The sequence below is a fragment of the Lampetra fluviatilis genome, chromosome 23, assembly GCF_964198595.1.
Source record: "Lampetra fluviatilis chromosome 23, kcLamFluv1.1, whole genome shotgun sequence".
In the NCBI taxonomy this organism is placed as follows: Eukaryota; Metazoa; Chordata; class Hyperoartia; order Petromyzontiformes; family Petromyzontidae; genus Lampetra; species Lampetra fluviatilis.
Window position 1 is genome coordinate 1,778,200 of NC_136297.1, and position 24,597 is coordinate 1,802,796.

Here is a 24,597-nt window from a genome sequence, read left to right on the forward strand (position 1 = left end):
TCACCCACACCGCTAATTGTCAATACTTAATTAAATATACCTTTTAATAAATGTTTTCTCCTACAACATCAGAGTGCAGCGGCACATTAAATACGCACTACAATGACAATAGTTTAAAGCGATTTGAAGCATGTTTTATTTTATTTGGGGGGGGGCAGAGCTTTGTGACGTCATATTTGGGGAGGGGGTCTGACTTTTTGTGACGCCGTGTGACGAGGGGAGGGGGTCACAAATCATCCAAAATCGCGTGACGTCATTTATGGACGGCCCCTATAGGGTTTAAATGCGCTCTTCTAGAACCTAGTGCTGGTGACGTTCCAGATGGTTCGTAGCAAGGACCTTCTTCTTCTAGATGCGGGATCCTCGTTTGTACGAAAGCCACTTAAATTAGCCACCTTTTTAAAAATATTTATTTTGTTATACTTTCGAATGCCGTAGTTTCTTGCTTTCATTTAGTTTTTTACCCCAAAAAAACCTCGCGTCTTTACGTATCACTTATTTACCTTAACACAACAACATATATTCGAAAGTAAAAAATGAAATTAAAATTAATAAAAAAGAAAAACTATTTTATTGTTTTTCTTTTTTTATTGTTTTTTTTTATTAATTTTAATTTCATTTTTTACCTACGTGACTTTACCGAAAGAACTAAGAGTATGAATCCTTGCAGTCACGAAAGCTTCAAATCTAGAATATATTCGAAAGTTGGGGTGGGTGGGGGGGTGAGAGAGCCGTGCACCCCAACAGAGAGCGAAGCCCCCCCACTCCACCCCCCGACTCACCCCCCGACTCACACCCCCCCCCACTCCCCCCGACTCCCCCCCCCCCACTCCACCCCCCGACTCACCCCCCGACTCACACCCCCCCCACTCTTCTCGACTCCCCCCCCCGACCCCCCCCCCACTCCCCCCCACTCCCCCCGACTCCCCCCCTACTCCCCCCCCGACCCCCCTCACTCCCCCCGACTCCCCCCCCCCCACACTCCACCCCCACTCCCCCCCCCACTCCCGCGTGTGGCAGTGGCGGTGGTGGTGGTGTCTTCAAGGCGCCTCGGGCTCGCGAGGTATTCGTGGTGAGGCACGGGCTCTGAGGTAAAGACCAAGAGAGAGCCGGGCGGCTCTCGGGGGGAACCCTCGCCATGCTGTCGCGGCTGCGCCACCTGGACGCGTACGCGAAGCCGCTCGAGGATTTCCGCGTGAAGACGAGCGGCGGGGCCGCGGGTGAGTCCGCGGAGCCTACGGGCTCGCCTGAGCGCGCTGCCCGCGAGGGCGCCTCCTGGGCGGCAGCGCAGGGACGCCCCGGAACCTGGGTCATCGTGCTTTTCATTTTTTTTTTTAATTTTGAATTAAATGCTTTCACCTGCATCGCGGATGTCGTGAGATGGACCATCTCGTTTGCAAGGGTGTCCAGGGTATCCACCGACACGTACAAACGACGTCGTGACACGTATACTAACATTTGACATCTCAAGCCAAAGTGGTTTCCTGTTCGCTTTGAGACGTTACAATGAGCGTTGATGCAGCGCCTAATTCCCGTACAGAAGCCACGCAGAGCCACCTGGCCAGTGTAATTTAGGTATCAATTAAAAGTGTAATGAAATAACAAAGTATTTTACATGACCGTGTCAACAGCGGTGAGCAGAGGGGCGACGCTCACAACAACGAGCAGAGCACCGGGCGATTAAAACGCAGCAAGTTGGCACAGTGGGGAGAGCACATATATAAGGTTTCTCAGACAGGGGCCATCCACTTAGTACGAAAGCAAAAAATATGTCAAAACTTGACCCCTTCCCCGCTCCCTGTACGCACGCGGACTTTTTACTCCCCCCCCCGAATCCTATAGAACGGCCGGTATTTAATCCACGCAGAAACGATCAAGAATGAGTAATATTAACGTTTCGATTTAAAGCTTTCGTGACTGCATGGATTCATATGCTTGGTTATTTCGGTAAAGTCACGTAGAAGGGAAATAATAAAATAATAATAATTAAACATAAGATACAATTCTCACGACGTTTCGGCCACAACACAAGCAGCCGTCCTCAGGTGAGGAACAGGGCTGTCGGAAATACATTGTCCTAATGAACACTGCTAAGCTTGGCAGCGTATTTTTTTAAACCTCTTTGTCAAGGCTCTCTCCTCCTCCGATCCAGCTTAAAAATAATAATATTAACGTGTTTAAGCAAACAGATAGTTCACCGCCGGCTGCATTAAATATGTTAGTTGCGTAACTTGGCCACTTAATTTTCTGAGCTGCGAGATAGCTGCAGTCAGGGGCACGGTGGCACACGAGTGACACCTCTCCCACAGTCCCACCGCTACCGGCAGGACTTGTGTGACAGCTGGAGACACTGAACTGGGGCTCATTTGAAGGCCAATGTAGACAAATTGTTATCGAGGCTTCACCTCCCACCCCCGTTTCCTATGCGCACATTGTCAGTAGACCCCCCCCCCATACGCAAGGGTACGCATTTGGGTTAACCCCCCTCCATGCGTACGTACTCAATGGATGGCCCCAACTGCGGGAGGAAGTCGGCCGTGCATCATCCGTGGATCGACTCGACTCAGAGCCACTATTGTGTTGGGGCTTTAAACAGGAGATGAATACAGATGAATAAAGCCTCAACGCCCAATGTGAGCTGGATGTCACTGACTTTTGACGGCCCTTTCTCGATCCACTACTCGATGAAGACCTCCACACGCGCTGCGTGTCAGTCGTGGGGGTGCTTTTGACCACACTTCACCACACTGGACAATACGAGTTGATTAGATGGAGCAACACACATGTGAGTGACCATGATTGATGACGATGGTTTGAAGACAAATTCAGTTAGCGGTGGATGGATCATGGCTGATGATATTAAGTTTAGAGTTAGGGGGACCTGGACATAACTCAGATTTGAACTGGGACCCATGTCTAAATAAGAGGGTCCCTGTCTGTACACCAGCATTGGTTTAAGCAAGATTGCTGACGAGACAATGTCAGAACGGCTCCAGGGTTTGGTTGTGCTGAGTCAATGCTGCTGAAAGGATGCACTACTCCCACAGGCCGATGGAATGGGTGAATCGTCTTTTTTGTGTGGATTGTCAAATTTGGAAGGAGGCATGTTCTGTTTATTTTTTTGTTACATGATTGACCTTAAAACATTAACAATTCTTGTATATTAAATAGGATGGTTCACTGTTGGATAGTTTGATATATTGTTAACATGAGATAAAGGGGAATCCTGCTATTTCAGGTTTCTCATAGGGTTTTTCAGCAGCTGCAGGGATCAATGAGTTAATTGGCCCTGCCTGATGCGTACCGATATTGTGATTTTCATGGCAGTGGGGAGCGGTGGCGCTGTGGTTTGCACAATGAGCTCGGCCACCCGAGTTTGATTCCCGTCCACGGCCAACATCAGTGATGAATATCTGAAGGAATACCTTGTACAGTGTGTAAACATCATGACTTGGGAGAGGAAGGTGGCTAGGCAATTTTACTGGCCACACCGCCTCCTCGTGTGCTGCGTTAGCCTCTATAGGTGCTAGCTAACAGCACTTGCGGCAACAGCCTGTGCCGGCTACACAGGGAATCTTTGTCTCTGTGTTGGCAGTAACGTTGGTGAGTGCCGTCATCATCCTGCTGCTGTTCGTGTCGGAGCTTCAGTTCTACATGAGCAAGGAGGTGAGACGTGCAGGACAACTGCCCAGGTGTCATCATATCTCCTTGACTCTTCGCGTTCTTAGATCCCTCACAGCTCCTTTCACGCATGTTCCACTATGCTGTGGTTTCAGTATGACTACAGTATTTTCCTTGCATAAAGTAAACTAGCAAATCCAACTGAATGGTAGGGTGAGCGGCTTGCAATGAAAAGTTTGAGTTCAAATCCTGGTTGTGGATTGAGTCAATAAAATGAGTCCCAGTTTGTTTGGGGGATATTAAATCAAGAACAGTGGTTGTGTTATGAATATATGTGTCCCTGCCAAACGTCCACAAATGGCTCAGGGCTGTAAACAGAATATGATCACCTTAATGCAGCTCATTTGAGCAGGAAATCATGTTTCTACTTTGAACCAATTTATCCTAGCACGAAGGGTTTTCAGTCACCAGTTTCGTATGAAGACACTTTTACCATGACTACAACTAGCTGTTACAATCTGTGCATCCTGAATGTATAACAGGCAGTATAGTACTATAGTATAGTACTGTAACATCAAGCAGGGATAGCCCACCCAGTACACAGGCCTAATATACAGAAAATTCTGGGGAGTTGAAATTCACACTGAGCCGGGACAAGGTTTTAGGCGAATTAAAAAACATTCTAGAATACCTTTTAAATGTAAGAATATAGTGTATATATATAATAAAGTTAATTGAATACGAAAATAAAATATATGATACAACACACTAGAACCTGTTAAATTGTATATAGTGTGGAAAACATCGCATTAAAGTGGTATCAAATGCATTTAAAGTAATACATTAGTACAGGAATTTCCTGTAATGCACAATGGATGCGTTCCTGGGAAATTGTACATAACTCTAAATTACTTAAAGCCAACTCTAATTTCCCATAGACACAATGTTAAAATCAGGGGTTGCGTTCCTAGCTGACATTTCTAGAAAAAAAATTGTGTGACTATCTTAAAGTGTAAAAAAAATGCATATCATTATAAGTTTAAATAAATTTTAACGAATAATAAATACAAATAATTAGTTACAACTTATCAGAGTCGCTTGAAGAACTTTGCTGTCCAAGACCTCTTTGAGTGAACAGCGGTTGAGTTAAGCAGACGAAGGGGCAGGATCACCTGCCTCCTCATCCGACGATGAAGCTGGAGCCACAGGAACGCAGAGCATTTAAAACCTGTTCAAAGACAGCTGGCCAGCATTTTTATTCCTCTGCTGGTACAGCTCCCTGTAGTCGTGATGGCCACTGTTTAATGTCCTGTTAACTCTGGAGCTGCATCCTCTGTTTGGGTCATCCTCTCTGAGGATGTCCATTGCTGCTTCCCAATGAATAAAAACCTCTTGATTTTTTTTTTAAGTTAATATTCATGGGTAGGGGTGGGATTGTTTCATCGGTCTCTTCCTCAAATCGTTGTTGTTCCAGCTGCATTAGGTCCTCATTTGACAGCTCCCTCACTATTGGACTCGAGCAACTCTACTATGTTCGACTCCTCCACACTGTCGAGTCCAACTTCTGTCCTCCATGAGGAGGTAAATCCCTCCACTGGGTGGAGGGATTTTCGGTGTTACGCACTATACTTGTTCAGTACGGTATTATATTGAAAAAAAGTCTGATTTCATAGCGTGTGTTCCTGCAAAAAAATGCTATTTTTTTAAAGAACGCTTTTGCAAAACACACATGTAAGGAAATATATTCCAGAATTAATCAACAACGTTTTTCCCAAACGTCGCATACTGCGGTAACTTATAGCAGGGGATTCCTGTAGTGGGGGAGGGGTGGTGGGGGATGTCCGGGTGGAGTGATAGGGGAGGGTTTTGGGGAATAGGGGAGGAGTGGTCTCGTACAAGGGGATGGGGGGAGAGCGGCATATCCTTTAATCGACGTACATCACGACAGTATACAGCATACCATAACACACTACACACAATATATTACTTAGCCACGCTTATATTGTACAGTTCACAGGGTTGCTGTTGTGTTTTTTTTGTTAAGAGATGTTAATTGAAATCCCAGCTCCGCCAGACTTTTCCGCTAGCTGACCCAGGGCTCTCCCTGTTCGTTCAGCTACCCGGGGTTTACGCTCCGTGTTCGGGCCTCCTATTGACTTGTGTTGTGCTTGTCCACTGCCTTGCGGCTGCCTGCAGGTTTATCCGGAGTTGTTCGTGGACACGACGCGTGGGGAGAAGCTCCGAATTAATATGGACGTCACGTTTCCACACATGGCCTGTGCCTGTACGCATCTCCTCGGCTACTTTGTCCATTCACGCATGCGTGCTCACTCAAGGCCACACGCAGTCTTTCACTCCCACTGACTGCATCCACCAGGTTGGAGAGTGGCGTTTTGAACTAAAACTAAACTATATTTTATTTTAGCAGGTAAAGTCCATTGAGCTTATACAGCTCTATTTCAGAAGCGACTTGGCCACAGATGACAGAACAACCAATTGCACTATCGTGTAGAAATTTATAGCAGCCAAATACTCTAAACGCATGTTTCTAAATATGGAGGGAAACTCCAGGGGACCCGGAGAAAAATCCACACAACCACACGGGGAGAACGTAGAAACTGAAAATATACAGCAGCAGGCGTTGGGGTCGGGATCGAGCCCACGACCTCCTGTATACCAGGCGGGGTAGTTAACGTCTCCTAGCCTCCGTGAGTTCTGGAGATTAGGTACTTCATAGATTAACATCCTGTAAAACGTATGCTCCTCGTCACCAAGCCATTCACCACCAAAGCCATCATTTATCCATCAGTCATTTGGCCAAAGCCCTTAATGCCACACTACACTTTGCTACCAACGCTTCTCTTCAGCAGTTATAGCAGATGCTGCACAGTAGACATGCCACGCACAAGATATGCTGTGACAGTATCCCACCATCTGGCTTTAGGTCTTATCTTCCCCATGGTACCGATGCCTAATGTACAATTGGAAAGTAAAATATTCTCCTTTGCGTGACTGCGGCAACGAGCACCAAACCATGTACCATACAACTTGACGCTGCCTCAGATATACATTTTAAGGCAGTGTATCTGCAATTCACCAACTCTCAGCAAGAGCGATTGAATGACTCAATTACAACTCCATCTCAGTAGTTGCTCTTCATTGGCCATACGATCATCATAATCATCATCTCCGTTGGTTGCTAGGCTCATGGAGGCTACTCCAATGCCTGCCTCGGCCATCGGCCCTCCCCCCATCACATCTCCAGCACTCATCGTGCCACGCTCTCTTCCGGACTTGTGCGTGGCTCCTCATCCTGGCTCGTCGCAAAGTCCCCCAGCGTCTGTCTCGGGACACCTGCGCTCAAATGCCAACATCTCTTTTTCAAGCTGCTGATGGTCCAGCTCTGATCTATACAGTAACAAAAACTGTACTTCAACCTAAAATGCGCTTTTCTTTATGCTCACACTCACCTCTATTCTCTTCAGTAGCGGTGTTCATAGCCCATAAAAAAAAACCTGCCTTAGCAAAGCAAGACACCTCTTGACCTCCTCACAGTTCCCTGCATTATTCAAAGCGACACATTTGCGTATCAACCTGCCCTGTCTCACTATATCGTAACATTAAACTAAACTTTAAACTAAACTTGTTTATTTTAGAAGGTAAGGCCTACTGAGCTATATAGCTCTGTTTCAGAAGTGACCTGGCCACAAATGTACGTAGCTGCAAAATGCTCTGAACACGTGTTTCGAATTGTGTATGGAAAAACCGGAGTACCTGGAGAAAAATCCACATGACCACAGGGAGAACATGCAAACTCAATAAACACAGGCGTCAGAGTTGGGATCGAATCCACGACTTCCTGTATACCAGGTTAAGTAGTTAACATCTCGCCACCGTAGCGCCCACATATTATCAACACGGCCACACGCCAGCCTGCCAGGCAGAGACCATGAGACGGCTGATATTGTCATTTGACAAGGAAACGTTCCATTTGTGTTTGTGACATTCGCAGTCTTGAGCATCGACTCGATGGATGTGTCCGGGGAGCAGCAGATTGACGTCTCGCACAATGTGTACAAGCAGCGGCTGAGCCCAGATGGCCAGCCTGTCGCTCAAGGTGCAGAGAAACACGGTGAGCTACCCCCACCACCTAGACAGCCCCTCACAGTTCAGAGAGACACGGTGAGTCACCCCCACCACCTAGACAGCCCCTCACTGTGCAGAGAGACGCAGTGAGCCACCTCACCACCCAGACAGCCCCTCACAGTGCAGAGAGACGCAGTGAGCCACCTCACCACCCAGACAACCCCTCACTGTGCAGAGAGACGCAGTGAGCCACCTCACCACCCAGACAGCCCCTCACTGTGCAGAGAGACGCAGTGAGCCACCTCACCACCCAGACAGCCCCTCACTGTGCAGAGAGACGCAGTGAGCCACCCTCACCACCCAGACAGCCCCTCACAGTGCAGAACGACACGGTAAGCCACCCTCACCACCCAGACAGCCCCTCACAGTGCAGAGAGATAGGGTGAGTCACCCCCACCACCCAGACAGCCCCTCACTGTGCAGATAGACACGGTGAGTCACCCCCACCACCCAGACAGCCCCTCACAGTGCAGAGAGACACGATGAGTCACCCCACCACCCAGACAGCCCCTCAGTGCAGAGAGACACGGTGAGACACCCTCACCACCCAGACAGCCCCTCACTGTGCAGAGAGACACGGTGAGTCACCCTCACTACCCAGACAGCCCCTCACTGTGCAGAGAGACACGATGAGTCACCCCACCACCCAGACAGCCCCTCAGTGCAGAGAGACACGGTGAGACACCCTCACCACCCAGACAGCCCCTCACTGTGCAGAGAGACACAGTGAGCCACCCTCACCACCCAGACAGCCCCTCACAGTGCAGAGAGACGCAGTGAGCCATCTCACCACCCAGACAGCCCCTCACTGTGCAGAGAGACACGGTGAGCTACTCCCACCACCCAGGCAGTGAGCCTCCATCACCACCGCAGAGGAGTCTTCTGTACAGGGCAAGAGTCCCGCGTTTTGGACTGCCCTCCCTAATCTGCAGGTAACCGTGGTAGCGATTCAACCAATTACCCTCTGATTTAATGTGTCAGGGTGGCCAGTAGTCACTTGCCAATCAGACTCATCCTGGTCTCATAAGTTCTCATCTTGTCAAAAAAATGTTTTTGAAATATGTCATGTTTACCACACTGCTTTGACCCCTAGCGCGCCATGAGTTCACTTCCTGACCGCACACGACACCAATGGAAACTGTTGTAATCAAATGGTGATTATATCGTGATGTGGTTTGGTCAACATTTTTAATCGTGTTTCATTTGGAAGATTTCTAGAGATTAAACATCTCATTGGCAAAGGGTGTCCAGGGTGTCGATATAGCAAATAGGTAATAACACGTACTAACACTTTTAATCGATAACTTTATTGGAATGCATTCAGTGAATCACACCCAGTCAAATAAATACATAATTAAGCGGTGTACACCGCTGGTTCATGTACAATGCACTCGAGCTGTAACAGCTCTAAATGTTGTGGGAGTGAGATTTTTTTTATTGAAAGTGTAAATCAGTTGAGGCTGGCGGCACATTGTAGGGTGTGTGTGTCTGTCTGGGAGACGGTTCCACGTTGGAGCAGCTGCGTCCGAGCGAGAGCGCTTCTCCTGATCTGTGATTTTTGGACTGAAGAGCATAGGTTTTTTTTTATAATCGTGGTTCTTTCGGTAAAGTCACGTAGAAGGGAAATAATAAAATAATATAAATATAAAACAATACAAATTCTCACGACGTTTCGAATCCTGGATTTCACACCTGATGGTGATTGCTTGTGTTGCAGTCGAAACGTTGTGAGAATTTTTATTGTTTTATATTTTTATTATTTTATTATTTCCCTTCTATGTGACTTTACCGAAAGAACCAAGAATATGAATCCCTGCAGTCACGAAAGCTTTAAATCAATAGCATAGGTTTTCTTTTCTTTTAACAAAACGCGAGCCCGTTACAGCCCGTCGCGCAGCTCGCAAATCCGGCAATCGAAGGTCGCGGAGAATCATCCCGACGCAACTGAGACTAGGCCGGAGTCACTACAAACACATTGTGCTTGCCACCAATGAACCAGAATACCGTGCTGATCTCCACGACGCCACTGGAGATATGCAACGTTGAAATCATCAAGTTTGAAAACGAATTCTTTTAAACTGCTTTTGGTGTTTAGTTTGCTGTCCTTCCCCCGCTCCTCCAATACGTACACACGAGTCGTATGTAGTGTCGACGAGCACAGTGCACATGAACAACGGGGAGACGGCTTGGCGTGATCGTCGACGGTTCCATCGTGTTTGTCGATACTGCAGAGGTGGGGGGCAAGCTGGAGGAGGCGCCGCCGCCAGTGGAGACGGGCGAACTGGACCCGGATCGGTGCGAGAGCTGCTACGGGGCCGAGACACCAGCCATGCTGTGAGGGCACCACCTTCACCGCACTCGCCTCATCACCACTCGCCCCCCTGTTGGGCATTTACTGTTAGCGAGTGGCACCTATGAAGGCCGGCACGGTACAGGAGGGGGGTGGGTGGGCGGCACCACGCTCGACCGCCTTTGTCTCCCCAGTGGAGTGGCGATGTTTACACATTGCACCAGGTACTCATTTGAGGTTAAGTCGACCTAGGGGAGGCCCACCACTGGTTCAGATAATCGTAACTGTAGACCGTGAGCGGGGAATCGAACACGGGTTGCCAGGTTCATAGTGCAGCACGCTATAACCGCTCACCTCATCAGCACTCACCTTGGCACTACGCCTCACCGAGATGGAATCGAACAGTCGACCACTGGATTGCATTGTGCTGACCGGTAGACCATGGCAGCTCCTCAGGTGAGCTTTGTCTCTTCTATGCGTATTCTTGTGGGAACACGCACACGTTTGCATGTGCGTGTGGGGGAGTGGTGGCACAGTGGCTGGCACAACTTTGCTACAGACCCACCGAGCCAAGTTCCAGATTCCCGCTCACTACCAACAACCCGGCCGAGGGCCTCCCCATAGACTGATGTTGCTGGGGCTCCACATGGGGGTGGGGTGGGCTGTGTGCGGCTGTGTGTGCAGCTGCTGCAACTCGTGCGACGACGTGCGGGAGGCGTACCGACTCAAGGGCTGGGCCTTCAAGAACCCGGACTCCATCGAGCAGTGCCGCCGCGAGGGCTTCACGGACAAGATGAAGGAGCAGGCTGGGGAGGGCTGCCGCATCTACGGCTTCCTGGAGGTCAACAAGGTCAGCTACCCAGGGCATCGGATGTCTCACTTAAAATTAGTCGAGTGGCACTTTTTCTTTTCATCAGCTACGTGATGCTGCGTGGAAGTGACCTGGTCTGTCACTCCACACGAAGCTTCGGGTCTTCTTGACCACAGTTATGCCTTGCCTTTAGGCTTGCGAAATGTGAACCTCTGTAATGGAACATCTGCGCTGGTTTGGAACATTCAGGCTGGCCTGCCTACGGATGGATATTCCTGGGTTTAACGAGGCTGTATTGTGTGAAGAGCTCACAAATCCTTGAATGATCTGGACACATTCCCATCAGTGAGCAGGCAAGGGTGCATTGGCTGAATCACGCAGCCTGCATGCCCAGCCACCGTATGCCCAAGCAGCTTTAGCAGCTTTTGTTTGGCCGGATAGAGGGGGCTAAACGAGTGCAGCTTTGGCTAAGAAGGAGGCTTGTGAAGGATGCTACTGGGCAGTTGGAGGCAGTCGCCCTCCAACAACAACAAGGAGCGGAGCGCCAGGCGGCTAAAGCTCAGCAAATTGGCACAGTGGTCAGCCAACTCATGGCCCCTGGGTCTGTACCCATCACCGGCTAGTGAGCCTTTGACGCTTCATGTGGCCCCAAAGTGCACCTAGCGTGGCATAAGCGCCTTGGTGATGTCACCACCACTTAGTCACACTCGGCTTGTTGATGCCCAACTCACAAACTAACACTTTGTGAAAGACCCAACGCAGACGATCCCTGGTTTTGATCTTCCACAAAGCTCATGGTCCACCCTAAACTGCATCTGCGTAAACTATGGCAGATGTAGGCACAGATGGAAAATTCAAAACTGTTCAATGTGCGACTGGTCATCCAGAACAGACCATGCATCATATAACGACACAGTGCCTGGTCCACAAATACAAAGGAGATATGACAATGATACACTCTGCTGCTCCTGCCACAGTTATCTGGCTTGAGCACATCAATGTGATATTGTAGATGTTGCTATTCATCTAAATCAGCCATACGAAAGAAGAAGAAGTGGTGGTGAATGGCCGTTGTTGTGTTGTGGTGACCTGCATTGTGGTGATTGAACACAGCTCAAACGGTCAATCTGCTCAGCCGAGGCCCTCCAGCCACTCGCTCTACCTCTGAGTCAAAATTGGATTAAGTCCTTAATTTTTTTGCGTGGCTTCTTAGGCCTCCACTGCAATGGAAAGTTTACGTAGAACCTTCGGTCCACGGCAAGTGATGTTAACAACTGCGCAACATCTTATCCACAGGTTGCCGGGAACTTCCACTTTGCTCCGGGAAAGAGTTTCCAGCAGGCTCACGTACATGGTGAGACACCCCCCCCCACCACCCCCACCTACCCGTCACCATCGCTGCATCCATCCACTCTGTATCTTACACGTAATTTAAATATGCAAATGAATTACATTTCTCATTAGTATTTAAATCCGGCCAGGTGGCTCAACGGCAGAGAAATTGGATCGCAATTGGAAGGTTTCCAGTACATATACTTGTTGGGGCGGTTAGGCACAGCTTATCATGCCTCCTCAGTTAATAAACTAAGTACAACATTGGTGGTGAAGTCATATGTAGAGACTCGCCCCCCCCCCCGCCATAGGAATATGGAATTTTCACAACTGTGATGGGCTGTAAATGGGAGATGAGCATCGTCACCTTGTGAGCTGTGCAGGAAATCACTTTTTTCACTTTGACAAACCTCTTTTTATCTTGTTTCACAGTGTCTCACTCTCGTGTAACAAACTCAGGAAACAGAATGTTTTAGCCTTCTTTGTTTACCCATCAGCAGTTCACCAGCATGGGTTCAAGAAAGCCTGGCTCTGCTGGCGAGACACTGAAAGTCAAAACGGGGCCCGAGTTTGCTTGTGTTGAACCAATGCTGCTGAAATTGTGCACTTCCAGAAGGGCCACATTGCTTCTGGAATGTGTAAACATTTTTGTTTTATGTCGAGAGAGATAGGGGAAGGAGGAAAATTGTTTGCTTATCTATTTTATTTCTTGCGTGCTTATGTTGCGTCTTTCATTCGAGTTGCATTGTAAGTTGTGATGCATTGCCATTACAAACCTAAACACATTCCTGGGGAGGGAGCTGGTAGGAACGTTGGGTTGCTCGGTCAATGGCCAGGGTCAACGGCGGCGTGGTGTATTCCGCAAATATGCCCGACTGAGAGGGCGGGCACAAGCCGGCGTGAGTAGGTTAAACGTTGATTTTTATAAGGGCACCACGCGGTGACCAGCCCCTCCCCACCCAGCCCTACCCCTCCCACTCCCCACCCAGCCCCACCCTCCCCACCCAGCCCCTCCCCACCCTCCCCACCCAGCCCCTCCCCACCCTCCCCTACCCAGCCTCCCCACCCAGCCCCTCCCCACCCTCCCCTCCCCACCCAGCCCATCCCTCCCCTCCCAGCCCCTCCCTGCACGACGGACGGACGGATGGACACAATAATCCCCTGTGGGCTGGTGTAACCAGGAGGTTCCTACCAGTATTAAAGTCTCTGTGTCAGTTGCTTTAATGGTAATGATGCCCTTGTGTTCCCCTTCTTTCAGTCCATGACCTGCAGACGTTTGGCTCTGAGAAGGTAAGTTGTGGCGAGGTTTGGGTTGGCGTTTTCCCATTAATGTCCAAACTTACCTTGAATCAAGTAAGAGAGCAGGGTTGGAGCCAGGCCTGCATGAACATTACCTCTTGACCAGCATGGTGGTAGTGTGTCCCCACTCTCTGCTGCCAACCTCTTGAATTCTAGACACTAGAGTGGTTAATGTTGGTGTTTTTGCATCAACGGTAACCGCGTAAAATGAAATAAAACAAACCTCAGTAGATTGACACGCATTTACAAAAAATGTCTGCCAATAAACGATATTTTTACCTATTCAACTGAGAAATTATCGGGCTTTCCATGGTCCTACAAGGAAGCACAGGCCAATTACATTCTAGAACTCTCTCTTGTGCAGGCCCTGCTTCCAGCAGTTGTGTGAGCAAGCAAGCGCTGGGAGGGTTGCAACGTTTACTTTCCAACCGAGAAGCAAGGTTGAACGTACCGTGCCGTGACGTGAGCCGCTGTGCCGTTTGTACGTTCACGTGTCACCAATCGGTGCCTTTATTGTGAACAATTCCACTGGAAATGGTGATCCCACATTTGACTTTGAGCACTGGTAACTCTTGAGAGTTCTTGCCTGTTTACCGGTTACCGTTTACAAACAACCCTGACGTACACCGTACTCAATTTAACACGTAGGCTTTCGCGACCAATATTATTCATAATATAAGTTTTTGGGTCAGATCGCGTTATTTATAAATGTGTCGTAACCCTCCACCACCCGACACGGGCCAAACAGTAAAAAATGTGTCACGTTTTCAAAGGACAAATTAATTGACTTCTTTAGCCCACCGGTGTGCTGAAGAGAAAATCAACAGCATTTTAAAATTTGAGTAGTCCGACGTTTCGCTGATAATTACAATCAGCTTCATCGGGCAAGAATGGTGAAGCCGTACTATTAATCGTGGCGGCATACCAGCTTCAAACCACAAACCTCTGCAGCGAGCCGTGAACGCAATGCCGCTGTGTGTTAACCGCGTTGCTCAATCACAGCTTTTCACTGTTTGTAACTTAACTCCCGTCGTCACCGCTTCTCCCATGCAGTTCAACCTGACGCATCACATCAAGCATCTGTCCTTCGGCCAAGAGTATCCGGGCATAATCAACCCCCTTGATGGGACGAACGCGGCTGCGGTGGAAGGTGGGTTACACATGGAAGGTAGTTGACTTGTAACGGGAGGAATAAGGTTTGGGTTGGAGCCAGGCCTACATGAACATAGCTTATCGATCAGCGTGGTGTTGGTGTGTACCCGCTCTCTGCTGCCTACCTCTTGAGATCTAGACACTCGAGTAATGGTTCATGCTGGCGGCGAGTAGTGGGATGGTCAGGTTCCAGTGGCAAGTTCAAGATGTCATAGCGAAAGCTATTTCTACTACCGCACCTTTCTACCAACGGTTCTATGCTCGGTCAGATTTCGCAGCTATTGCACAGTAAACGCACGACACGCAATATCTGCCTCTAACAGTATCCCACAAAATGGTTTTAGGTCTTCTCTTCCCTTTGCTTGTCGGACTCGTAGAGATCACTCCGGTGCCTGTCTCCACAGTCGGCACTACTCCCATCCTGTCTATTCATATTTATAGCACTCACCCACATATGTAGTGGGTTCACAAGCAACAAAGACGGTGTAGTCGAGGCACACTATTTATTATAACTTTACACCCGGCACAGGGCAACGTATACAACACTCGAAGGGGTAACGGCCCCTTCACCCGTACTGGACTGGGATACACCCCTCGGCTATCTGCCCAACTGTTCTGCTCCTCCGCTAAGTGTGCTAGGGGAGGCTATCTGACCTGGCCCTGGTCAAGGCACAGGTCACGACACCCAGCCAGACAGAGCCGGCTCTTAGAAGAACATCGGCTCTGAGGCTCTGGGGCCGCCCCACTGGCTTGCTCTGCTCGGTCCGGAGAAGGATGGCGAGTCAGAGGAGTTCCAGGGCCTATCTGCCGGTCTTCAGTCTTCACTGGCTCTTCGCTCCTTAGCTCCCCAACACTACTCCTCGAGCTCTCTCGCTCCCCGCCTTTTATACCAACTTGCCACCGAGGGGTGGGGCTGTGTGGGATCCCAGCATCCCCCCCACAGCCCCCCAGGGTGGTAACCGTTTGCGGACGTGGATGTGGACACCCCTGTGTGCTTGTCCGTTTCCCTCCCGTAACACCCCTACACATACATAGACTTTCTTCCCAACCTCCCAGTTTGCCTACTTTATCCTCCTCCATCATGCACGCTTGTCCCAACCAAGCACAGCGGCCTTGCCTCAATGTATCGAAAACACCTGGCTGCAACGTTCTCTTCTCGAACCTCCAAGTTGCTTATCCTACCTTGCCACGAAATCCCCAGTATCCTTCTCGGAACAAACCTGTGCTCAAATGCCCATTTCTCGTACGGAACGCCCTTGCCTATAAAAGTCTGGCATTCACCAGCATTGGTTTAAGGAAGCCCGGCTCTCCTGATGAGACAATGGGTGTCAACACAGGTCACAAGTGTGCTTATATTGGACCAAAGGTGCTGACATTATGCACTTCTAAAAGGCCCTGTTCTCTCGAGAAACGGTGCCTTAACGCGGCGAGAGAGTTTGTGTACGTCTGAGAAGCTGATCGCTATACCGTCGAGAGCCTAGTGCTCTCAGAAGGGTCACCCAAGGCGGGAAGACTTCAGTGGAGACGTCAGACAAAACCCGTTTCGAAAGGTCCCCACATGACCTTTTCAAATAAATGGTGATCCAAGAAAGCAACGGGAAACTACTTGGATTATTTCTCCCTTGAAAACTTCAATGATGACAAGCAAAATCAACAAAGGCCCTGAGTATCGGCGTCCTTTAAATAGGACAGGGGTGCTAAGAATCTCCGAGCTTGTGTCAAAGAACCCTTTCAAAGTAGCAACTTGGAACGTTAAAAGTTTACTTCAAGCAGGAAAACTAGCCAATGTCATACAAGAAATGGATCGACTTAAAATCAACATAATCGGTCTAAGCGAAACTAAATGGCCTGGAACAAAAAAGTTTATATCGAGCGAACACCACATCTTCTGCTCCGGAGGAGAAGAAAACACCAAACAAACATACGGTGTCGCCTTTATAGTACACAAGAAATTAGCGAATAAAGTCAACAACTTAACCCCAGTATCAGAACGAATAGCACTACTACAATTAGCAGGCAACAAAGTCAACGTGAACATTCTACAGGTTTATGCTCCAACAGCAGATAAACAAGATCATGAAATCGAATCGTTCTATGAGCAACTAACCAACACGCTGAAGCCGCTGAAGAAGCAAGACATCACTATAATCCTCGGCGATTTCAACGCCAAGGTTGGCCACGGTCGAATGCAGAACATTGTCGGAGAACACGGACTAGGAACAAGGAATGAACGAGGCGACAGACTGGTTCAATTCTGCCAAGAAGAACGTTTCAGTATTGCTAACACGTGGTTCCAATTACCACCTCGACGACTGTACACGTGGACCTCGCCGCAAGACTCCGACAACAACATCGTCAGGAACCAAATCGATTATATCCTAATTAACATCAGGTTTAAGTCCAGTGTGATTACAGCAAAAACCTACCCTGGAGCCGATATATCGTCAGATCATAACCCAGTAACAGCTACAATAAGACTCAAATTGCGATCAATACAATGTACAAAGACGAGACGAGCAGACCTGGAGAAACTGAAGAACAGCGCCGATAAAAGACAAGTACAGCAACATCTCAACGATAGCATCCGCTCAATAACAACATAAACAGCAGATGTTCAGGAGTACTGGCGCTCGTTCAAACAATGCATCACAGAAACAACAGAAGTCATGCTGGGACATCAGCCACCGAAAAAGAAACAACGATGGATGACACATTGTATTCTCGATCTAATGAGCCAACGAAGAATGTACAAAAACAACAACTTGGAGAAGTACAAACAAATGCAACAGAAGATCAGAGAAGCAATCCGACAGGCAAAAGAAAAGTGGCTGGAAGAACAATGCGCCGAGATTGAAGAACTAATTAAAAAACATGACAATTTTACTCTGCACAAGAAGCTCAAAGAAGCTGGTAACATCTACAGACCAGCCCCAACAGCTACCTTGTATGCGGACAACAACCAACCAATCCTAAATAAACAAGAAAAAATGGACACCTGGACAAACTATATACACAAGCTCTATGGCGCCATGAGAACACCTGCAGAAAAAGACCAACAGATGTTGAAAGACGCTCTACACATTTTAACATCAGAAGTAGAACATGCAATCAAAACAGCTAAGTCCAGCAAAGCGTGCGGGCCCGACACAATCCATGTAGAATTGCTCAAACTATTAGACAGTAACAACATACGACAACTGACTAATTGGTACAATCAAATATACAATGGCAATAAAATTCCATCCGACTGGCTACAATCCATCTTTGTGGCCATACCAAAGAAAGCAACAAGCCGGAAATGCGAGGACTACAGACTGATAAGCTTGATGAGCCACGTGCTGAAAGTCTTCCTGAAGGTGATCCAACAGCGCATACGCTCCACATGCGAAAATGCATTGAAGAACACACAGTTTGGCTTCTGCAAAGGACTAGGCACAAGAGAAGCAATCTTCTGTCTACAGATACTACTACAGCGATGCTACGAACATCAGAAAGAAGTGTACATCTGCTTCATAGATTACGAGAAAGCCTTTGACTCAGTCGACCACGACCGACTAGCAGCTCTATTAAAACAACTGGGACTAGATAAAAACGACATCAACTTCATCATTGCTCTTTATTGGAAGCAAACAGCCCAACTCCGATATGACAACGAATTGACAGACCAAACACCAATCCAAAAAGGTGTACGACAAGGCTGCCCACTTTCACCCAGTCTTTTCAACATCTACTCGGAGCAGATTTTTGATCGAACACTAGCAGATAAAAACATTGGTATTAAAGTCAATGGACAATACATCAACAACATCAGGTATGCCGACGACACTGCACTGCTGGCCGATTCGGAACAAGACCTACAACAAATCTTGGACGAGGTTGCCACAGAGAGTCAAATATGGGGCTTACGAATTAATAAAAAGAAAAACAAAGGTTATGACGGTCAGCCGAACTACAAGCGAAATAACAATCAAGCTTGGCAGCGAAAAATTGGAACAAGTACACCGATTTAAATACCTTGGTGTAATCATTGACGATCAGTTGAACCATGAAGTCGAAATCAAGAGCAGAATTGAACAAGCAAGGCAAGCATTTATTAAATGGAAAACACTCCTTGCAGACCGCAACTTGAGTACATCACTGAAACTGCGCACACTGAAATGCTACATCTGGTCAATTTTGCTGTACGGAGTAGAGACGTGGACACTGACAATAACAGCAACAAAAAGGCTCGAAGCTTTCGAGATGTGGCTGTATCGAAGAATGCTGAAAATCCCATGGACAGCCAAAACCACCAATACACAAGTTCTGCAAGATATGGGCACTGACAGGCAACTGCTGAAGACCATCATTAGCAGGAAGTGTTACTACCTAGGCCACATTGCCCGAAACGACCACAAATACCAGCTATTAAAGCAAATCCTGGAAGGAAAAATCGAAGGGAAAAAACGACCAGGACGGCCAAAAACGACATGGCTCAGTAACATCAAAACATGGCTACAATTAACAACAGCACAAACTCTACACGCCGTGCTAGACCGGGACCAATATCATCGTGAAGTCGCACACGCCGTTAGGCAGCACTAAAGAAGAAGAAGAAAAGGCCCTGACCGATGGGAAGTGGAAAAAATACTTTTTTATATATATAATGTGCGGGGATATGCAAAGGAGGTGCATTCTCTGTTTATGTTTATATGAGCTGCTTTGGGGCCAGGGGTCTGAGTACAAAAAAGCGTACACAGTTCTAGAAATTAAATGAGCTAAGACTCCATACGGCATTTACGCCACATTAATCGTGGGGAGGTTGAGACCACCTATAAGTCTACCATTACTCACGCACAAAGACACACGCGCGCGCTTTGACAAACACAAACACACAAGGACACACACAAGGACTTCCCTCTGACCTTAACAGACCGTAGGGGGCAAGTGCTGTTAGCGAGTAGCACCTATGAAGGCCAGAACGGCACATGAGGGTTTGGGTGGCCAGCACCATGCTCGGCTGAATTTGTCTCCCTAGTTTTTGGCCTTTAGGTCTGTGCTCCGCAACTGTGTAAACATCTATATGACCTGATGTCATCGCTAAATGTCCTCGGCGGACTTCTGCACGGACGCGTTCCGATCCTCGGCCTTGCACTCCCGTCATTATTCTAGACCAGCTGCCATCATTCCGTCTCGCCGTGACTTGTCTTGCCCGAGCCCACTGACCTTGACAAATATTTTGTACGATGTGATTCACCTGCGTGCGTTGTTTGGTCCACGTGTGCCCCTCTCTCGGTGTAGTTCCAAGCATGTCTCTCGATGCTTTGCACACTTTTCAGTTTTAGTTTTCCGTGTTTCGTCCATGACCATGCTGTTTCTGAACCATGTCATACGAGGGAGTACCTATTGATTCAAAGCATTCTTCAATATGTACACTGCTCTGTTACTTTGCATTATCAGTTCAGCTTTATAGACGCACTTCAATATGCTCTGCATGTCTTTGTGACGCGTCGGACTCTCCAACAGCAACGCATGGCAGAGCAGCGATGCTCACAACGGAACGCAGAAAGTTAGCAAAGTCAACTTCGTTAACCCCATAACACCTGGGGGTCTGTTCTGGGATCTCCTGTCAGTGAGCCTTCCACACATCGTGTGATAGCCTCAATGGGTTTAACCTGTTGCAAGCATCGTGGCAATGTGGTGGGCTGTTGTATGTATGTATACAAATGTGTGTATGGGAGCGGTGGTGTAGCGGTTAGCGCGCTGCGCTATGAACCTGGCGACCCGGGTTCGATTCCTGCTCACGGCCAACTCCAGTGACGATTATCTGAACCGGTCCTGGGCCTCCCCTAGGTCGACTCGGCCTGAAATGAGTACCTGGTGCGGTGTGTAAACATCGCCACTGGGAAGACAAAGGCGGTCGGGCGTGGTGCTGGCCACCCACCCCCTCGTGTGCCGTTCCGGCCTTCATAGGTGCTTGCTAACAGCACTTGCCCCTACAGTCTGTTAAGGCTATACGGGGGATCTTTGCTTTGTATGGGAGCGCTGGTGCAGAGTGGTTAGCACACTGTGCTATGAGATTACATCCCAGCCGTGGCTGACTCCCAACAGTAAGGGGCGTCTGAACCAGTAATTTGCATCTCCTAGGTTGACTTAACCCTAAATGAGTATATTGTGCCATGTGTATATATGAACATTGGGGAGACGTTAAAGGCATCTTTGCATGGTCCTGGCCACATCACCCATCCCCATTGTGCACTGTGCCAATGTTATTATGAACTAACTCGGCACATGCCTCGACAAACTATTGTGTGTTTGTGCGCTCTGCAGGCTCCATGATGTTTCAGTATTTCGTGAAGATTGTTCCAACTGTGTATGTGCGAGTGAATGGGGAGGTGAGTCATGCCACGTATCCTGGATATTCAAAATACATTCGCAAACCATACACATCGCTTCCATCTCACCCGACATGTATGTATTTTTTTCACTTCTCATCGGCCACACGGCCTTTTTGGGAGCGCATAATTTCAACCTAACATCCCTCCCTTACGTGGGGAAGATCAAGAGTGGTCGTCCTATGGGTAAACTTGCCCCTGCCAGAGGAATATGTAACATCCACCACTGGTTCTGCACGGTTATGAAATGCTCATTTGAGCAGAAAATAACTTTGACCATCTCATAATGAACATTTGGTTTTAAAACTCGCCTTATTTCTAATTAACAATGCCTGATTGTCTTCATGGGGTGATGCTGTTAGTAATCTCTGGAGCACTAGGTGGTGATGGGTGGATGCTATGGTGATTTGTGTGGCACGGTAGGTGGTGATGGGTGATGCTGTGGTGATGTGTGTGGCACTGTAGGTGGTGCGGACGAATCAGTTCTCGGTGACGCAGCATGTGAAGGCCATTGGCAGTGGATCGGTGGAGTCGGGGCTGCCCGGCGTGTTCGTCCAATATGAGCTCTCGCCCATGATGGTTCGGCTCACCGAGAAGCACCGGTAAGGAGCCGGGGCGACATCAACATCGCTGCCATCACCGTCGTCAGAAGTGATTTTAAACAAAAAACATTTCGCCTGAAAAATGAATCCCCTGAGATGGAACGTCGTCTAACTTGCAATGGTGCACAGAGGTGTCAGTTGGCACTTATGGAGACGTGACGGCACGTGATGATGCACGCGTACATGTGGACATTCCCCGATGTGGGAAGGAGGTGAATTGTCTGATGAACTGTTATGTGCCGTTGTAGGTCGTTTCTGCACTTCCTGACTGGCGTCTGTGCCATCGTGGGGGGCGTTTTTACAGGTGCTGCTCACTCCCCCTTCAAACCCTCACAATAGCCCCCCCCCCCTCAAACACTCACAATAGCCCCACTCAAAACAAAGATTTTTTTTTACGTAATTTTTCGTTACTTAGTTGCTGCGAACAGGTGCAAAGTGTCACGCGGCCAGAAACAAAACAAATCGTCCTATCAAAGTTGCAGCAGGGTGACGAGCCGATGCAGGTCTCGGATTGAGCAAGGCTATTGTGAGAGATTAGGGGAACCAGATGGTGGCCGATTGAATGCCAAAGGGGAGCGGTGCGAGGGAAGAGGCAGAAAGAAGAGAAGTGAGGTGACCTGCGGTGTGGCGGGTTTGGTGGGTAAGAAAATGAGCGAGTCAGTGGGTCGGTGACGGAAGGATTGAGGGAGTGAGTGGGTGAATGAGGGAGTGGGTGGGTGGTTGGTTGATTGGTTGAGGGAGGGAGTGAGTAGGTTGGTGAGGGAGTGAGTGAGTAGGTGGGTGAGGGAGTATGCTGTTGCAACCTGCATATTACGGTGGGTGAACAAAGTACGGATGAGATGAAACAGTCGACTGAGTCCTCAACGTAAGTGGCGGAATCAATGAGTGAATTTCACATGAACGGTCACCATAGCAATGCAGAGTGATATGAAAGTGACTGCCAGAGAGCAACTGACCTGGAGTGAGTTCGTGGTCTGCACACCAACAAAGCAAGTTGCACATTGTTCTGTTAAAATATCATCACAACATTCAAACGAATGTTTTGGAAAACCCAAAGGTGCAGCCCTGTAGTTACTCGCTCGGACAACTGCTTGGACAAGGGCCTCCCAATTCGAGCAAACGCTGCCGGGTGTTTAGTCTACTACTCGAAGGCCTACCCCACACTTTACCCCATTGTTTCAACTGCTGTGCCGGGAGACGGCATTTTACCATCAACGTCTGCATCACGAGTCGAGCGCAATAACCGTGGCACCACGGCACTTCTACGTTAAGGTGTCTTACTCTTTGTTTTTTTCGGTAAAGTCACGTTGGTAAAAAATTAAAATAAATTCAATCACAACATTTCGGAGGCAATGCAAGCCTCCGTCTTCGAAACGTCGTGATTTAACTTATTTAAATTTTTTACCGACGTGACTTTACCGAAAAAAACAAAGAGTATGAATCCTTGCAGTCACGAAAATTTCAAATCCAGAGTTAAGGTGTCTGTCTGTAATTTTCAGTTTACGTTTCCTAAGACACCTCCGCCATGATGTGCTATGCGTGCCCAGCATTTCTTACACTCCAGTGGCTCGCACATGAACATCTCGTTTCTGACCTCCGTGTCTCTTCCCCTCCCATCTTCCTACCCAGTGGCTGGGTTGATCGACAGCTTCATCTACCACTCAACACGTGCCATCCAACAGAAGATGGAGCTTGGCAAGGCTTCCTGAATTAGCGCACACCGAGGGCTTTGCCTCGTCAACAATCTGAGCAGCTAAGTCCAACAAGCAGGCCTGCCTTTTCTAAACGTCCCTTTTTTATTTGAATTTATTTTTTTCCTGTGGAAAGGTTGCACTTACGGCCAGAACAGTGCATTTGGTGAATGTCAATAAGCAGTCAGTACACCTCCTCCTCCACGTATAAACCCGCGTCTCCACATAAAACAAGTATAAAATGTACACATTCCATTAGCCACGTGGCCTTTTTGGCAGTGCATTATTTCGGTAGCATTGGCTCCACGCAAAAAGCAAACTCTGGGCGGGTGTTGACACTCTGCGTCCACATCAGCAGGTCAGGCTTTGCCTGCACCAATGCTGGTGAACTACCAGATGTGTTTCGGCAAACGACCCTCTGATATGGGTCCTCGTTCGGCACAACATTGTATAAATACACAATGCCGCAAATGACCATTAGCGCCGTTGTGGAGATCATAAGTAACAATAAATAAGCAGACACGATGATTATAGACTGGCAGGTCTTTATACACCAACATAATTTATTGTAAGCAAGATGTTATATTTCATACCACAATGAATATGGGTAATGATTGTGTGCAGAGCAGAAATAAGTTGGGTATATTTTGTGTTAAATTATGGCCATTTTGTTCAGTAACATTTTTTGGGGTGGTTGGAATTTTAAAAATGCATTCAGTGCAATTTTCCTGCAATGTCGCGTGCAACATTTTCATTCGATGAGTTCTGCATTTGCTTTTGGGCTGCAGCGCCGGGGAATAAAGTTGCATTTGCAGACGCTGTTGAAATCGCTTATTTTCGCATTTGTATTTGCAAACATCACTCCGATCGGTTTGAATTAAATCACAAAACCTTTTTTTTTTTAAAGGAACGGCAATTGTTTAGGGTTGTAAAAAATGTGTTTGTTGTTTTAGCATTTCTGCATGGAACCTGCACGAATAAAAAAGGGGTTACCGATTTGCCACATGCGTTAGACATGTCCAGCAACGAGCTTTTGACATTTTTACCTTTTTAACTGAGCAACGACGGTAGCCGCCGTAGGTAACGGTTAGCGGCACACTGGGACCTGCCACCCAGAGGTCGATGGTTCGACTCCATCTCCTGGCCTGACAGTTGAAACAACGGGAAAAGTTTCGTAAATCTCTCGAAAACCGCTCCTTCCGTTCACCCAGCAATTCGCATTACCAGACGTGTGTGTGTGGCGTGGCACAAGCGTCGTGGTGACGTCACCGCCACGTCG

The 24,597-nt window shown here is 48.1% G+C and overlaps 1 protein-coding gene across 1 annotated transcript; it reads left to right on the plus strand.

Annotated features, from left to right (window-relative positions):
- Positions 1–989: 989 nt before the first annotated feature.
- On the plus strand, positions 990–24,583 carry LOC144940608 (endoplasmic reticulum-Golgi intermediate compartment protein 3-like). The gene is made up of 13 exons (XM_078866857.1): positions 990–1,220; positions 3,596–3,666; positions 5,818–5,905; positions 7,634–7,753; positions 9,999–10,101; positions 10,742–10,907; positions 12,165–12,222; positions 13,459–13,490; positions 14,553–14,649; positions 20,961–21,025; positions 21,491–21,627; positions 21,876–21,931; positions 23,257–24,583. The coding sequence occupies exons 1-13, from the start codon at positions 1,139–1,141 to the stop codon at positions 23,334–23,336; spliced, it is 1,155 nt and encodes a 384-aa protein (XP_078722983.1). The 5' UTR covers positions 990–1,138; the 3' UTR covers positions 23,337–24,583.
- The last annotated feature ends 14 nt before the right edge of the window (positions 24,584–24,597 follow it).

Bases quoted from the DNA above. Each gene is read 5' to 3' on its own strand.
- LOC144940608 (XM_078866857.1), top strand. From the start codon at position 1,139: ATGCTGTCGCGGCTGCGCCACCTGGACGCGTACGCGAAGCCGCTCGAG. The intron at 3,667-5,817 runs GTGAGACGTGCA...GGCTGCCTGCAG, and splicing joins AGTTCTACATGAGCAAGGAG to GTTTATCCGGAGTTGTTCGT. The intron at 7,754-9,998 runs GTGAGCTACCCC...TCGATACTGCAG, and splicing joins TCAAGGTGCAGAGAAACACG to AGGTGGGGGGCAAGCTGGAG.